Source organism: Gracilinanus agilis, chromosome 6, assembly GCF_016433145.1.
Source record: "Gracilinanus agilis isolate LMUSP501 chromosome 6, AgileGrace, whole genome shotgun sequence".
Lineage (NCBI taxonomy): Eukaryota > Metazoa > Chordata > Mammalia > Didelphimorphia > Didelphidae > Gracilinanus > Gracilinanus agilis.
In genome coordinates this window covers 93,878,374-93,896,708 of record NC_058135.1, presented here as the reverse complement: position 1 = coordinate 93,896,708, position 18,335 = coordinate 93,878,374, and the positions used below count along the sequence as shown (strand labels likewise).

General features: G+C 33.5%; 1 protein-coding gene across 1 annotated transcript in view; it reads left to right on the top strand.

Annotated features, from left to right (window-relative positions):
- GALNTL6 (polypeptide N-acetylgalactosaminyltransferase like 6) overlaps nt 1-18,335 on the top strand; it is a 1,524,971-nt gene that overhangs the window by 607,006 nt on the left and 899,630 nt on the right. Inside the window, exon 3 of the mRNA XM_044680037.1 lies at nt 7,565-7,703. Coding sequence (XP_044535972.1) covers nt 7,565-7,703 — 139 coding nt within the window. The remainder of the gene's footprint in view (nt 1-7,564; nt 7,704-18,335) is intronic.

Sequence of the window (18,335 nt, the reverse complement as noted above, 5' to 3'; positions counted from 1 at the left end):
CAGTTGTTTAGATCTAGTTTTAATTGTGTTAAAAGTGTTTTGTAGTTGTGTTTATATAATTCCTGTGTTTGTTTTGGCAGATAAATTCCTAAATATTTCATATCGTCTAAGTTGATTTTAAATGGAGTTTCTCTTTCTAACTCCTACTGCTGAGTTGTGTTGGAAATATATAGACATGTTGATGATTTATGTGGGTTTATCTTGAACCCTGCAACTTTGCTGAAGTTATCAATTATTTTTCCTAGTCTTTTAGTTGATTTTCTGGGTTTCTTTAAGTATACCATCATATCTGTAAAGAGTGCTAGTTTAGTCTCATCATTGCCTACTTTAAACCCTTCAATTTCTTTTTCTTCTCTAATTGCTATCACTAGTATTTCTAATACAATGTTAAATAATAGAGGTGATAATGGACATCCTTGCTTCACTCCTGATCTAATTGGGAAGGCTTCTAACTTGTCCACATTGCAGATGATACTCTCTAATGGTTTTAAATATATCTGTTTATTATTTTTAGGAAAGCCTCTTCTATTCCTATACTTTCTCATGTTTTCAACAGGAATGAGTGTTGTATTTTTTTTAACCCTTGTATTTCTGTGTATTGTCTCATAGGTGGAAGATTGGTAAGGGTGGGCAATGGGGATCAAGTGACTTGCCCAGGGTCACACAGCTGGGAAGTGGCTGAGGCCGGGTTTGAACCTAGGACCTCCTGTCTCTAGGCCTGACTCTCACTCCACTGAGCTACCCAGCTGCCCATGAGTGTTGTATTTTGTCAAAGTTTTTTTCTGCATCCATTGAGATCATCATGTGATTTCTGTTGATTTCCAAATTAATTTTTCAAACTGATAATATCTTATACTTCGTCAGGTAACTAATTTTTCAGTAAAACTTGACTACTTTTGTTTCCTCTTACATCTTCTACCTACTGTATCCATATGTATCCTATATCCATGTTTTCTCCTAACATCTAGAATTCCCGACTTAGTGGCCCAGTAGATAGACTGTAAGATTTGTTCAGGAAGATTTAAGTTTGAATTCTGCTTGAATAAATCAATTAAGTTCTCTCCTTCTTGATTTCTTTGTTGTAGAAAATGGAAATAATATAAGTACTTACCCTAAAGAGTTGTGGACAATGCCTAATGAGTTAAAACATGTAAAAAGTCCTTTACAAACTGTAGAGGCACATAAAGGTCTTACCCCTACTCATATCTAAATACACACACTTACACACTCTCCCTTCTCTCTTCTGAGTCACTTCGGGGAAGTAAAGCTAATTCCCATAAGAGACCTTTCTTGATTTCACATTCCTCCTTGTTAGTGTTATAAAATACATAGTATTATGCATATAAGCATACACAAATACACATATGCATACATACAATAAAAGACTGTCATATATGTGTGTCTAAGTAAAAAAATAAATATGAATATTATAATGGATTATATATGATACATTATTATATATTATAATTTTATATTATTTATGATATTTATATACATTTATTTATATAATTTGTGTAAATTTATATTTATATAAATTTACTTATATAAATGTATTAATTATATATTATAATTATAAATATGGATTATAATGAATAATATAAATGTCAAATATATATGACATATGTGTGACTGGTTCATATAACTGGGAATTATAAAAGGGAATGCCCTCACTCCCCAGCCCAGGCCAACTTTCCTTATCTTTAAAGCCAAGACCCCCTGTTCTAGCTTGTGGGGAGTAGAAGAGAGGCTTTCCAGGGAAGGGGCTGCCTTGAGCCCTTTACCCTGGAAGCTCTGGGGTCTGAGCTTGCCCGCTTTGTTCCTTCCTGATGATTTCATCCTGTAGGAGGATGCTACAGGCTTTTTTGTGCATTAAATGAGGAGAAAAAGGAAGCAGCTGCAGTTTGGGAGGTGGGGTCCCACTGCCTGCTGGCCTGTCTTGCTTCTGCCTCAGAAGGGGTGGAGGGTGGGGCAAAAGGTTTTAGATGGTTTTTGTGGCTTCTCCCCAGCTTTCTCTGCTCTGGATATATGCAATACCGCACCTGACCACTAGAGGGAGGCAAATTCAACCTTAGGGATCCTTGACCCTCCTACCTCACCTCCTGACCATGCTCTGAGGCAGGAACTCCCAGAGCCTAGAGGAGACTTCCAGGGTGCTTAAGCTGCTGACACCTTGGAGGGAAGGGAAGGGTGGACAGATCTTTTTTCCTAGAAGTGGGTGGGTGAATTTAATTTTTTGTCAATTTTTCTCTGCTTCAGTTTCAAATATTAAATACAACTACTTTATGAGAAAAAAATATGTAGACATAAAATGTATATATTTAATATACCTATTTCTTATATTTAATCCATATCTATTTATATATTTGGCCCAGGCATGTTGCATATATACAAGTACAGACACATGTGTATATGTACAAGTACATATATATATATATATATATATATATATATATATAATTTCTGTACTTACACATGCATAATACAACATATTATAGAACACTAATAAAGAGGCAGGGAAATCAGAAAATACCTTTTCTGGGAAGTAAATCTAACTTCTGGAAATGACCCCGGGGGCAGGTGGAGAGGAAGAAGGAGAGAAGGAATGTTTTGAGCACAGCAGTTCCCTAAGGCTTCCCAGAATGCCTCAGCCCATTTACAGCTTCACTAAAAAGTGTATTAAAATGTCTCAATGGTCATTTTCCTTTCCAGGCAACTTTGCTAATCTGGGTGTAAGGCAGAACTCAAAGCTGATTTAGACTGTATTTCTCTAATTATTATTGATTTGGAGTACTTTATCATATGTATTGAGATTGCTTTAATTATTTGCCTCAAAAACCATCTTTTTTTTTTTTTTATTGTGAACACTTATGGACTGGGGAATTGTTATTCTTATAAAATTGATTTAGTGCCTTATTTCTTGGAAATGAGGGGTTTATAAAAGAATTTGCTACAAAGATTGTTTCCTGTTACCTCTTTACATTATAATTTATATTGAATTTATGCAAAATATTTTTAAATTTTATTTTCACAAAGCCGTACATTTTTTGGTTTGATATTTTCTCTAGCCATTGTCTGTTCATAACTCTCATTGAATAGATCTGAAACTTTTTCTTTGTTTCTGTAATATGTTAGTCATATGTCTTTTTTTGTATCGCAATTCATTCACTTGAGATGTGCTTGGTATATAATGTTAGGTGTTATTTTTAACCTAACTTCTGTCAGACTGTTTTTTCTTTTCATATTTCCAACAATTGCTTTTTCTGGGATGCAGAAGTGTATGGAGTGCAAAAGATAAATAGTGACTTCCTAACCCAGCAGCTGCTATAGTTAGTACTATCTCATATTTACTATGTTGTGCACCCATTACACTCTGATCATCTTTCTTTTTGTACTACTACCAAATTATTTTTTCAATGATTACTACTTTGTAATATAGTTTCTGATATGGTAGTGTTAAATTCCTTTGCTTTTCTCCTTTTTTCCTTTCATTTTTTCCTTGGCATTTTTTTGTTTGTTTTTTTCCCCCCAGATAAACATAATATTATTTTTCTGGCTTTATAAACCAATCCTTTCATAGTTTGCAATAACACTTAATAAGTAAATTTAGGTAGTATTATATTAATTCAACCTAACCAAGAACAAATTCTTCACTTAAGTATTTTTATTACCAAAAATATTGGTTTTTAACTACATTAATTAAATTCATGTATATGTCTTAGAAGATAAAATTCCATGTATTTTTTTTGTAATATGTAAACTTCCTATGTTCCATCCAGTACCTAACACTATAAATCACAAAAAGTAAACACTTGAATATTTGTTGAACGAATAATTCCTTCTTGAATTGGCAAGCAAATCTGAAATATTAAATGAAAAGAATAAATACAAGCCTTGCCAATATTGGGTGTTCTGTGAAGAAATTTAGCTACTTTAATTCTATTTTCTAGTACTTACCTGAATTTATTTACTGTTTACTTACTGTTTTATTTACTGTTAAAGAGTAATTATCTAGCAAAATAAAGAATGTTTGAAGCATCATTAAAATATTTACCAATTCTATGGGTTAAATATTCCTGTTTATTCCTAGCCTTATATTTTCCTTAGATCAGCCTGTCAATGAATTTATTTTTCCCTCACAGAATGTTTTTCTCCTTATTAAATCATGATTAAAGGACTAATAATATTTTCTTAGCTTGTATATAAAGGGAAAAAAAGTTTGGGGAAGGGAAATCTAATAAACTTTGAAAACAAACAAATATAATATGCATATATTTTAAAGTGAGAAATATAAACAAATTTCAAAAATGCATAACATTTAAGATTTGGCAGTGAACGTGTAAACAACAAAGTAAAAGTTTACTTAGCACCAGTGCCTCCCATGTAAAGATTTACTCATAGCTTGAAAAAGTAACATTTAAAGTTGTATTATCAAAAATTCAAAGAATGTTTATTGTCTATCATAACTGCTAACTTAGAAGTCTTTTTTAAAATATCACTGATAAATCATTCTCTTGAAAACTCTTTTCTTTTAAAAAAAATTGCTTGGACATAAGAATAAAGTACAAAGAAATTGCTTTTTTCCTATATCATTGTCAGGTATTTTATATTTTTGAATGAAAATATGATTTAAATATTGTATACTTGTTTTTCAGTGCTGTATCTTTATTATCAGTACTACTATGATTTGAAGGAAGAGTTCTTGAAAAGAATCTTTAAAAAATGTTAGATGTGGATTTAATTTTCATCATATTTTTACATCTTTATGATACTTGTGTAAGACCTAACAAACAATAAATTAGCTTGACTGTTAAATTTCCTTATATCTCCATGATCTCTTTTTGCAATAGTTTTCAGAAAATTAGATAAATGTGTGGTGTCATTCCAGAATATGGAAGAATAAGTGTTTCATTCCTTCAAGCCAATTTTGACCTAAAATCTGGGAATTTTGTATGCATATATCTGAGAATATATTCCTTCAAACAGGAAATAAGATCCTTGAAGTAAACAAGAACAACAAAAAAAGCCTAGTCTTGTCTTTGTATTGGCCAAGCCAGGCATAGAATTGGTCTTGGACACATACTTTTTTGGATATGTCAATGAATAAATAAATGAGATTTTTCCCCTCCACCTTTGCTTTAGTAAGAGAGTTACTATGATCGGATATTCCTTACAATTTATTTGAGACAAATTACTTTGAAAAGAGGGCAAATGTATAGTTTGAGATATGGTATAGCTGTGCCTTCTTCCTTAATATTTTTCCTCCATTAATTCCCTTGACATATTTGGCCTTTGTTCTTCCAGATTAACTTAGTTGGTTTTTTTTCAAGTTCTATGAAATAATTTTTGATAGTATGATTGGCATGGCCCTGAACAGGTAAATTAATTTAGGCAGGATTGTCATTTTCACTATATTGACTTGGCTATCCATGAGCAATTAATGTTTTCCCAATTGTTTTGGTCTGTCTCTATTTCTGTGAAGAGTATTTTGTAATTGTGTTAATATAATTGATGGGTTTCTTTTAGTAAGTATGCCCCCATGTATTTTATATCATCTAGAGTCATTTTGAATGGGATTTCCTTTTCTATTTTTACTGTTGTATTTTCTTGGTGGCAAATAGAAATGCTAATGGGTTATGATATGTTTTGCATCCTATGACTTTGCTCACATTCTTAATTATTTCCTTTAGTTTTTTAGTTGATTCTCTAGAATTCTCTTGATTTAAAATCATATTAACTTCAAAGAGTGGTAACTTTATTTCTTCATTGCATATTCTAATTTCCTTCATTTTTTCTGCTCTTATGGCTATAGCAAGAATTTCTAGTACAATATTAAATAATTGTAGTGATAATGGACATCTACGTTTTACACCTGCTCTTATTGGGAATGGTTTTATTCTATCCCCATTACAGATAATGCTTGCTTAAGTTTAAGATACATGTCATTTGTCACTTGAAGCAAAGCTCTATTAATCCTAATGTTTTTATAAGGAATGAATATTATATTTTGTCTAAAACTTATTCCATGACCACTGAAATAATCCTATGGTGTTTGTTTTCTTATTGATATGCTCAATTATCCTGAATGTTTTCCTAATATTTAATCATCTCTGAATTACTGGTATAAGATGCACTTGATCATGCTGTGATATAATGCTATAATCCCCTTGCTTTTATTTTATCTAAAATTTTTGTATCATACTTCATTTGGGAGCTTAGCCTATAGTTTTCCTCTGTTTTAGCTCTTCCTGGTTTAACTATCAATACCATACCTGGGTCATTCACTCTTCCATAACTTTTCCAAATTGTTTATATAGCACTTGAATTTGATAGTTTTTGAATGTTTGGTAGAATTCATCTGGCACTGGGATCCTTTTCTTAAGGAGTTCTTTGATAGTTTCTTCAACTCGTTTTTCTGTAATGGGGTTAAGTATTCTATTTCCTCTTTTGTTAATCTTGATAGTTTATATTTTTGTAAATATTTACTTATTTCACTTAAATTGTCAGATTTATTCACATATAGTTGAAAAAATAGCTTCCAAATAATGATTTTCTTCATTGGTTATGATTTCACATTTTTCATTTTTTGATGCTGGTAATTTGGTTTTCTTATATTTTTAAATCAAGTTAACCAATAGCTTTCTTTTTTTTTTCTTCATAAAAATCAACTCCTTTTATTACTTATTATTTCAATGCTTTCCTTCCTTTCAAGGATTTCATATCCCATATGTATTTGGGGATAGAGTATGGTGAGGGAAGACCTTGTTTTGGGAAGGAAAAAAATGAAAACTTACCAATTGAATCTCCGGTCTCCCAGTATGGAGTCCAACATTTCTCCCAAGGGGAAGCTAGATATGGTGACTAGAACTGAAACAGCATGTTCTCAAGATGGCTGGAAATGGAAAGGATGTATTTTTTCCTAAGACTAATCATACAACTAATATATATGTCTATATACATGTATATATGTAGTTATGTTTTCTACTTTCTCAGTTTTGAATGGATTATATGAAAACCATTAGAATCATCTACATTTCTCTTAAACACAACATGCTATATTTCCTTAGAAAATTTATTTTTTCTCAAAACCTTATATATTTTGATAATTTTGAATTTATACTCAACTTATTCTGATACCTTTCTTTGTTTATCCCCATTATTAAACTAAGATTTATTTTAATATCTTTTTGTGAGAGATAAAAATGGAGTCAGTGACCTGTGATTTCATGGATGGAGAGAATACACAGGGAGGAAATTCACTTTATTAATGCATATGTTCTGCAACTTATCATCTTATTTGCTTTAGACACTATAAATTTGTGACATGGCAAGGATTTGACCAGTATGTATTACAGGAAAGACAAAAAATTTCATTGCCTTGATTTCAAAGTCATTTTATATTCATTTCATCTTACTGACTCTATTATAAAAATATAAAATGTACTTAATATTTGAACATCCCAGAAGTGATACCAATCCTCAATAACTAGGCCTAAAAGTTCCATCCAAAATTATTACTTTTAGACTTTTTTGGGGGGGTTTATAACCATTTTTTTCTTCCTTCTAGGCAAGGGTGAACATGGGAAACCTTATCCTCTCACTGAAGAAGACCGTGATGATTCAGCTTACAGGGAGAATGGATTCAATATTTTTGTGAGCAACAACATTGCTTTGGAGAGGTCACTGCCAGATATTCGCCATGCCAAGTATGTACCAACACACCTGACACCCAGTAAGAATGTCATTAGAAGTATACTTCATTCTCGAAGTTGTAGTTATCTTAAATTTTATTTTAGTTATCTAGCAGTTTTTAGGTAGAGGGAGAGTGTTGGTCTTTAATCCAAAACTTTCAGAATTAAATCATAAAGAAATACTTTAAAATTTAAGCAAGTTAATTTTAGGTTATATATAACTTGACTTACTGGAGATTTTTCTTATTAGATAACTATTCCCTCTACTTTGAAAAAGAGTAAATCCTTATATTGTTTCAGTTGAGCTTTTGAATATCAATTCATATTGAAGGATAAGTTTTCATAAGATCATTGGTTGATATCTGGAAGGCTCTTCAGAGAAGTCTAGTTCATCTGCCTCAATTTTTATAAATGAGCAAACTGAGAGTCATGATGTGAATGTTTTCCCTCAGTCCTACTTAGTGAAATGCTCAAATCCTTTGAAGGCTCAGTTCGACTGATATCTCCTCTAAGTAGCCATTCTATGCCCACCTATAATTTAATTAAATCACTTGTTCAAGCTCATGCTAATAGTATGTATCCTAGACTTTGAATTCAGCTTGACTAGCATGGTTCATTGAAAAGAGGTCAGTCACTGTTATGTGGAAGAGTTTATGATATGTATGTAATCCTATTATTCTAAAAGGAATGAAAGAGCCAAATTTATAACTGTTTTAGTTATAAAGTAGGTAGCAAAAATGTGTAGTGGAAAGAACATAGTCTTGAGACAGTGATTGAAACCCAGAAAACTTGGGTTTAAATCCTATCTCTAATGCTAACTATCTTTTTGACCTTTGGCAAGCCATTTAACCTTCATCAGCCTCCATCTACTCATTTGTAAAATCAGGGCATTGGATGGCATGACCTTTAAGGTTCTTTCTATGGTCCTATGAATGCAATTAGAATTTCAGTAAGCATGTTGTATTTTTTTTCTTAATGAAAAGTAGTCTGTATTATCTGCTGAATCCTGAACATTAAAAGGAAGCAAATATAATGCTAATGTTGACCTTTTTGAATGACAGCATTTAAAAAATTTTTATATTCCTGGCAATATTCTTAAAATATCTCCTTTGTGGATAAAGTAATGTCTCATCTCAGATAGGATTTAATGATAGCTAAAGAAAATAATGTTATGGGTTTCAAAAATGCTTGTTTTTAATTTTTATGCATAAATATCAAGATTTAACTAAATTGGACATATGTTCATGCATAATCCATTGATATCATGCAGGATGTTTTGTAAAAAAATGTCCATGGCATTTCTGGGCTACTGAGACCAATCAATCAATCAATAAATATTTGTTAAGTACCTATTATTTGCTACAAACTATGCTAAGCACTGAGACAAAAAAAGACAAACAATATTCCCTACCCTCAAGGATTTAATAATGTAATGGAGATAAAGGTGAGATAGAGTTTCCTCAATTATAAAAGTAAGGAATTTGTAAGCCAGATATGAGATACAATAAGAGAGATGTTTTATGAAAATGGGAAAACTAAAACAATCTATTGCTCTATTGGTATGATGGAGATAATGGCCTTAAGATCATAGTTCCAAAGTAAAAATCTCTATCTCTACCATAAGTCTTGTTCTATAATTTTGGTTTATCACTCCCTTATTCTTACATTTTCAGTGACTGCACTTTTGACTGGATCCTTTCCCTCAAAAAAAAACATAGCTGTTTCCTTTAGCCTCAAAAAATAAAAACTTTTCCACAACTTCTCTATTCCTTTGAATAAAGACACCATCTCTTCCCCAATTACTGTCATTTGACAGTCTTAACCTTCATCCTATAAATTTATTTTCTCATCAAGAACTCAAAAAGAAAAAAAAATAAAATTAATTTTAAAAGCATTTCAGAGACCATATAACCCAAACTCTAACGGAACAACAACAATAAAAAGCAAAACCCTGACAAGTGATTATCTCCCTTCTATTTGAAAGTTTCCTATTGGGGAAAAATCATTACTTCCTAAGATAGTTCATTCCAATTTTCTTTTTAAGCTCCAATTTTTTTAAACCCTTACATTCCATCTTGGAGTCAATACTGTGTATTGCTCCAAGGCAGAAAAGTGGTAAGAGTAGGCAATGAGGGTCAAGTGACTTGCCCAGGGTCACACAGCTGGTAAATGTCTGAGGTGAGATTTGAACCTAGGACATCCACCGTCTCTAAGCCTGGCTCTCAATCCACTGAGCTACCCAGCTACCCAGCTGCCCCCTGGAGAGCTCTAATTTTTAAGTTGTTTTTTTTTTTTTTTAAATCTCCTTCAGAGAAATTCCCCAACCTGAGAATAGCATTGGTAATCAACTAGTGGAATTTCCCCACCACATCCAGACCTCATTAGGAATACCTCCACCCATATATCTTCCATCTAGTCCCCATTCTTTTAATTCTTTTAATTTAATAAAAATAAAGATATTTTATTTTACCAATTACAAATAATACTTTCCCACATAAGTTGTCTCAAGTTATAGGAACCAAATTATCTCCCTTCCTCATTTCCCTCTCCCCAGAGATAGGAAGTAATTTGATCTGGGTTTACATGTATTATCATGGAAAATCTATTTCCATACTGTCAATGTTGTAAGGAAATACTCAATAGAAAATTAAAACTCAAAAACAAAAACCCAAGTAAACTAAAGTAAAAAAATAACATGTTTTGATCTTCATTCCAGCTCTAATAGTTATTCTTCTGGGGGTCAATAACATTCTTTGTTAAAAATTCCTAAAAATTATTCTGGATCATTATATTGCTGAGAGTAACTAAACCTTACACAGTTATCATCCCATGATATTTCTGTTCCTGTGTATAATGTTCTTTTGGTTCTGCTTATTTCACTCTGCATCAGTTCATGCAGATATTTCCAGCTTTTTCTGAAGTCATCCTGTTCATTGTTTATTACAGCACAATAGTATTCCATTCCCATCATACATTCCAATTTGTTCATCCATCCTCCAATTGATGGACATCCCCTCAATTTCCAATTCTTTCTTACCAGAAAAAGATCTGCTATGGATATTTTTTGTGCAAGTAGCTCTTTTCCCCTTTCTATTCATTTCTTTGGGATACAATAGCAATATTATAGGATCAAAGGATATTGCCTAGTTCTTAACCAACTCCATCTTTAAAGAACAAAACTTTTCTGTTCAGATCACTGTCATAGTATGGATTTTCCTTCTCACATGAGTGATGTTGTGTTTTTTGACTGCTTTCTTTACCACATAGTAATAAAACTTATGCTTGCACTTCCTTTGTGAATACCAATTTCCTATAAATCCTCAAACCTGAGCCTTCACTTTAATCTCAGCCATGAAGACAAAGATGCTATTAAACATGGAATGAACTTATTGAAAATTAGTAGAGTCCCTAGCACTGGAGATGTTCATGTTGGAGCTTGTTAAGGAGTTCCTGATTTAGGTATATTGATTGGGCTAAATGACCTTCAAAATCTTTTCCAAATATAAGACATTATTTGTGGTTTTTGGATAACTAGGTGGTACAGTGAATGGAGTACTAGATTTGGAGTCAGGAATACTGATCTTTCTGAGTTCGTATATGACCTCAGAGACTTATTAGCTTTGTGGCACTTAACCTTGTTGGCCTCAGTTTCTTCATATGTAAAATGAGCTAGAAAAGGAAATGACAAATCAGTCCAGGATCTTTCTTAAGAAAACTCCAGTTGGAGCCACAAACAGTTGGATACTACTAAAACAACTTAATAATAATGTTTTTTATCTTTACACCATCTATGTCATTTAATAAGTTGAAATCCAAATGGGAGCAAAGCATTTCTACTTAGCTACTCATCTAGTTTAAAAAAGGCCTCTAGCCAACACTTAATGCTTCCTGAATAGAGGAATAATATGTATTCCTTTATCTAACTTCAGAAGTTAGCATCATGGTAGACACACAATTAAAAACCTAGTATGTAAATACTATTGCCATCATTGAAGAAAAGGCATCTTTGTTTAATTTTAATAGCATGAGGTTATTGTTGCAAAGTTTTAATCTCATGGAAAAGTTCTTTTCCATATGGTGATTTAGGGCTCTAATAATCAAGTGTTGGAACTTGGCATTTGCTTTACATGAAACACAACTCCTCATACCACTATAACTCTAAACTTGTGGTAACACTGAATTTTTTTTCTGTCTTTCCAAAGTCAAATAAATTAACTGAAAATTTTATATGTGCATTAAAAAAGTATATAGGGATCATTTAATTTTAAAGAGATGGCAAAGTGTTGTGCCCATATTTGCTCCATTGTTTGGGGCCATTGTACTACCCTCAGTGGAGGCATTAAACATCTTTTTTCAGAGATATCTGACCCAAGAACATTGTACACTGTTGTAGATATAAATAAGAAGGGAACAAAAGGAATGGATTTGAAGAATGAAGGCAAATCATGAGTGGGCAGTTTTATTAAACTAGTAATACATACTTAGTGGTAACCTTTTAAAGTCTTTAAGTCCTTTAACCCTAAGGAGAAAGTAATCAATTATGATGTATTTCTGTGTTGTTTACTAAGCACTACATTTCATCTTTTAATTCACTTGAAAAGAAAAAATGCTTACAGGTTTTCTCAAAAGGTTTTAAATGAATTTGCATTTCCCAGCATAGATCTGCATAGGATTAATTTGAAGAACAAATTCATTTTTCCCCTGAAGTGAATGTTTTAGATATTTGGTTTTTGCCTTGTGCCTGCCCAAATTATCCCCAGGTCACCAGAAATTATCTACAGTAATTCCCACTGGCCAAGAACATTTCCAGTTATGTGGAATTTTAATATATAATTGCATAGCATCAAAGATGCATTAAATTATATTTGTTGGCATGATGAATATTCTCTGAGAACAGTCCCCTCCCACCTCAAGTTTGTGTTCATGTGGAAACAAACTGCTGATGGAAATACTGAAGAAAATCACTGGAGTCCAAAGAAGAATAAATTGTTGATTTTCCCTCAATAAATCTACTCACAATTTATCCATCGAGGCCATAATATTTTTTGGGACTTTGCCAAGAGTCAGATACGTTCCAGGTTAATTTGAATAATATGAAATGGAGATTTTTTGAAAATTGAATCATCAGTTAGGTATCCATTTCAGCACAAAAAAAAAAAGCTTCTAGATTTTTTTTGACAATAAAAGTCAAGCAAACTAGTTTATAATTTCTAGCTTAACTTCCATGCCCCAACCTTGCTCAGAAATTGGTGGGGGGGGCTGAGAAGAGGTAAGTTTGTCTTGCTCAAAAATTTGGTCACTTTTGTATTTGCATGTGCGTTTCCTCATACCTTACCAGAAGTCTATTTAATTTCAGTTCCTGGAGATTTTCTCTCCTTTAAAGAAATTAAATTACCTGTAACTTTCCTTTCATGTGTTTTAATCAGTTCCTAGTAAACTACATTCATTCTTCCATTTATAGTTTGAAAATAAGTTTCCTTGATAGAAAAAAAATAAACAGAAATAAATCTCATGTTCTTCTTCTTTTTTATACTACTTAATATTGTTGACCAATCTCAACCCATTTTGGGATTGAGTCATTTTGACACTATTCTCACAAGTAAATATGATTCATCTTGAATTATCTGTCTCTCCTATTTTTGTACTTCACTTCATTACAGAGTTTTGTGTGGTGCAATATATTTTCTTTTTAAACGCCTTTCTCTTTAGAATCAAAATCTTTTTTATTGGCAGGTTCACTTTATTTTTTATTTTTTTATTTTTATTTTTATTTTTTATTTTAAACTCTTAATTTCTGTGTATTGACTTATAGGTGGAAGAGTGGAAAGGGTAGGCAATGGGGGTCAAGTGACTTGCCCAGAGTCACACAGCTGGGAAGTGTCTGAGGCTGGATTTGAACCTAGGACCTCCCGTCTCTAGGCCTGGCTCTCAATCCACTGAGCTACCCAGCTGCCCCTGGCAGGTTCATTTTAGACAGACTTCTGATCCCTTTTGAAGTCTTTTTTTTAAGTGATGGGTCAGAATGTATATAGCAACAGCTATATTATTTGAATATTAACTATTAATCTCCACCTCCAGAGAAAACTGATAAATAGAAGTATTGACAATTTGATTTGTGTGTGTGTGTGTGTGTGTGTGTGTGTGTGTGTGACTTTCTCAAATGGTGCCTTCTCTAAAATTAGATGGGAAGGAAGGGAGGGAGAGATACAGACATTTCAACTTAAATGTAATAAATAAATCAATACGTTTTTAGCCATCAAATCATATCTATCTCCTTTCTGAAGATTTTGAAATTCACTATATTCAAGGTTATAGGGTACATGTCTGATTGTGCCTATATTTCCTTTTCTTGACTTCAACATAAACTTTCTTTCAATGTCCCTATCACTGAGACTTTGTCAATTTTCTTCTTGAAAAGAAGTAAGCTGATACAGCATCTCCCCTATATTCTACCATTAGAGATAGGAAATGCTCAGCAGTGTTAACTTAAAGAATCATATGAAACTCTCAGGAGGTACTTATAGAGTTAATGTTCATAATTTCTATTATATAATTCTTCTGCCACATTATTAGCAGGAAAGAATCCCCATATTCTATATCTGTCAGTATGGTTCATATTATATTCCCATAATAATTACTGCTTTTTCCCTTTTCTCTGATAATCACTCAAATGCTAATGACTATTCTTTCATGCTAAGATTCTTAGAAAGTAATACCCTTAATGTAGAAATCAGTCTGCCTATTAGAAAGTGCTAGCACCAGAAATGGATTACAATTGTAAGTGATAGCAATTTCAAACTTGTGTTTGACTTTTCCTATAGTTTCCTTGACATTCTATAGGTATATTTAAAATATTTGTATATCTTTCTTGTTTGTTATTAGGAAAAAAGATTTAATTTGTATAATATATATTCAGACTTAGCTTACTTGTTAAATCTATTTTTACCTTTATATTTCAGATCAAGAAATAATAGAGATATTTCTAAGATACCTGTCAGAATATGTAGATGTCCCTAATAACATGTTTTTTATTTCTATCTATGGAGGTTAAGAGAATAGGGGAATGACAAACGTTTAAGTAAATGTAGCAAGATTTGCTCTAAAACTTCTTAATGAAAATCTTTTAACTTATTCATATTATATCCTATGAAACAGTTCAAGCAAGCTGAATATTAATATTCAAGAAATATTGATTATGGGTTCATTTTATGCTTTACAATTTATAAGATCATTATTATTATTACATCTGGCATTCTAACAACTCTTTGAAGAATGAAGGCATTCTTATGCTCCCTTCATAGTAAAAAAAGGTTAAAATCACTCCAGTTGACTGTGGGAAGATGATGGTATATGGTGTGAAGCTTCCTCACCCTCCTAATACCCACCACAATCAACCAAAAATAACTACACATAATCAATGCTAACTGTGGAAAAAATAGAGAGGAATCAGTAGTGAAACTGAACAGCTAGGGACAAATTTGGAAAAGGGTTTCTGACTTCCCTGGCCTTAGTGCCACTGATATAAGTCCTGAGGGTAGGAACAGAGCAAACAAAGTAGAATTAACAACTAGGGACAGGATCAGCCACCTCATCTTGTTTGCTGAGGCCTGGAGTTTGTATCTCTGACAATACAACTAGAATCCCAAGGAGGAGGGCCCTGTTGCTGTGTCCTTTCTGGACATTTGTGCTAAGCCATAGCTGGGGAGTGAAGGAGTAAAGATCACAGAGTATGAAGGTACCAGCCCCTGGGGGCCGAAGCTCCAGTCTCACTGTTAGCAATCCAGGAATTTGGAGGCCTAAGGAACAAGACTGGATACCTACTCTACCATGGGCTGGGGGGATAAGAGAGGAAGAGGAAGGAAGGAGTATATACCAATGACTATGGTTGCTGAGTGGCTGGGGCCTTGTCAGCTATGGTTTTTACTAGGTAAGTGGAGTAAAAAGTGACTGCCAAAGAGGAAGATGGACTAGCTGATTACACTTGCAAAGGCAGAACTGCCCCTCAGGCTTTAGTTGGACCACTTGAGGTCAATCACAGGCTGGAGCTTCAGTAAGAGACCCCAGAGTACACCAGACCTTGGACTAACTAAATAAGACTCAGAAAAACAAACGCACCTTCAATTGGGGAATGGCTGAACAAACTGTGGTATATGCGGGTGATGGAATACTATTGTGCTAAAAGGAATAATAAACTGGAGGAGTTCCAGGTGAACTGAAGAGACCTCTGGGAACAGATGCAGAGCGAAAGGAGCAGAGCCAGAAGAACATTGTACACAGAGACTGATATACTATGGTAAAATTGAATGTAATGGACCTCTTACCAGCAGCAATACAATGACCCAGGACAATTCTGAGGGATTTATGGTAAAGAACACTACCCACATTCAGAGGAAGGACTGCAGGAGAGGAAACATATAAGAAAAACAACTGCTTGAACGCATGGGTTGGGGTGGACATGATTGAGGGTGTAGACTCGAAACTACCACACCAATGCAACTACCAACAATTTGGAAATTGGTCTTGATCAAGGACACATGACAAAACTAGTGGAAATGTGCATTGGCCATGGGTGGGGGGAGTTTGGGGGGCAAAGGGGAAAGGAGGAGCATGAATCATGTAACCATGTTAAAAATGAATATTAATAAATGCTTAAAAAAAAAGAAAAACAAACGCAAAAAATATTCCTAAAACCTGAAGTAACTTACCTCAGAACACTAGGAAACCTGAAATTCTAATAAAAATCCAATAATTAAATCTATTGGAATTGGTGCAAATATATATATATAAAATGAGCAATCAAAAGAGAAAAAATTCAAATACTTATAGTTATTTTGGGGACAGAGAAGACTTCAGTTCAAAATCAGAGGATAGTGAAATAAAAACACCTACTTAAAAAAGTAAAAGGATGTAATAAATGACTGTAGACTCAAAAAGAAGTGTTAGAAGGGCTTTTGAAAGACCTCAAAAACCAAATGAGAGGAGGCTTCTGGGTTAAGATGGCGGCAGAGTAAAAAGCAGCTCTTAACCTCTCCTGACCAAAACATATAAGACTCCTCAAGGAGACATAAAAACAAACCCAGTTGAATGGAGGGACCCCACAACAGGACAGCCTCCACGCTAAAAGACCGCAAGGCTTGGAATACGATATTCAGAAAGGCAAGAGAGCTGGGCCTGCAACCACGGATCAACTACACATCAAAATTGACTATATACTTCCAGGGGAAAGTATGGGCATTCAACAAAATTGAAGATTCCCAAGTATTTGCACAGAAAAGACCAGGGCTAAATGGAAAGTTTGATATCCAACCACAAAAATCAAGAGAAACATGAAAAGGTAAATAAGAAACAGAGGGGAAAGAAAGAAAACTCATAACTTTTAAATTTGGCTTTTTAAGGGCCTCAGTGAGATCTAATTATCTGTATTCCTATGTAGAGAAATGTTATGTATAATTCTCAGTAGTGAACTCTATTCACTATTATAGTATTCACTATTATAGTAATCAGAAGAATAATTCACAGGGAGAGGGTGGAATACTAAATTGTCTAAGATGATATGGGGGGCGGGAAAGAGGGGGGTGAATAGTAGGGGACACCAAGAGAAACTTGAGTGAATAAGAAAAATAGGATATTATATTACACACAAAGAGGGCATGGGAAGGAGAGGGGACAAATACTATTATAAGAAGGAGAGGAAGAGAGCATTAAGAGGTAATATTTAAACCTTACTCTCAGTGTAATCAACCCGGAGAGGGAAGAGTAGCTATACTATCCATTGGGATATAAAACTCTTATCTAACCCTACTGAGAAAGTCAGAAGGGATAAACCAAGGGGAGCAGGGGAGTGGGGAGGTCAAAAAAAGGGAGGAGAGAAGAAGGGGGAGGGAATTCATTAGGCCGTTAAAAATAAAAAGAGGGGAATAATAAGGGAGGGGATAGAAAGGGAAGTTAGTCAAGGGAGGTGATAAGGGATATGGTCTTAATAAGAAAACACTAGTTCTAAAGGAAATAGTTTAAGGAGAAGGGGTAGGAATAGGGGAGGATACGAAAATGTCAGAGAATGCACAACTTATAATTATAACTTTGAATGTGAATGGGATGAACTCGCTCATAAAACGAAAGCAAATAGCAGAGTGGATTAGAAACCAAAATCCCTCCATATGTTGTCTACAAGAAACACATATGAGGCGGGTGGACATACACAAGTTTAAGGTTCAGGGCTTGAGCAAAATCTTTTGGGTATCAAATGAGAAAAAGAAGGCAGGAGTGGCTATTATGATTTCTGACAAAGCCAAAGTAAAAATAGATATGATCAAAAAAGACAGGGCAGGTCATTACATCCTGATTAAAGGCAGTATAAACAATGAGGAAACAACACTACTCAATATATATGCACCAAATAGTATAGCATCCAAATTCATAAAGGAGAAACTGGCAAAGCTCAAGAAGGAAATAGATGATAAAACCATAATAGTGGGAGATCTAAATATTCCTCTTTCAGATCTAGATAAATCAAACCAAAAATAAATAAGAAAGAGGTAAGAGAGGTGAATGAAGTACTAGAACAATTAGACTTAATTGTTATGTGGAGAAAAATAAATAGGGAGAAAAAGGAATACACCTTCTTTTCAGCTGCACATGGTACATTCA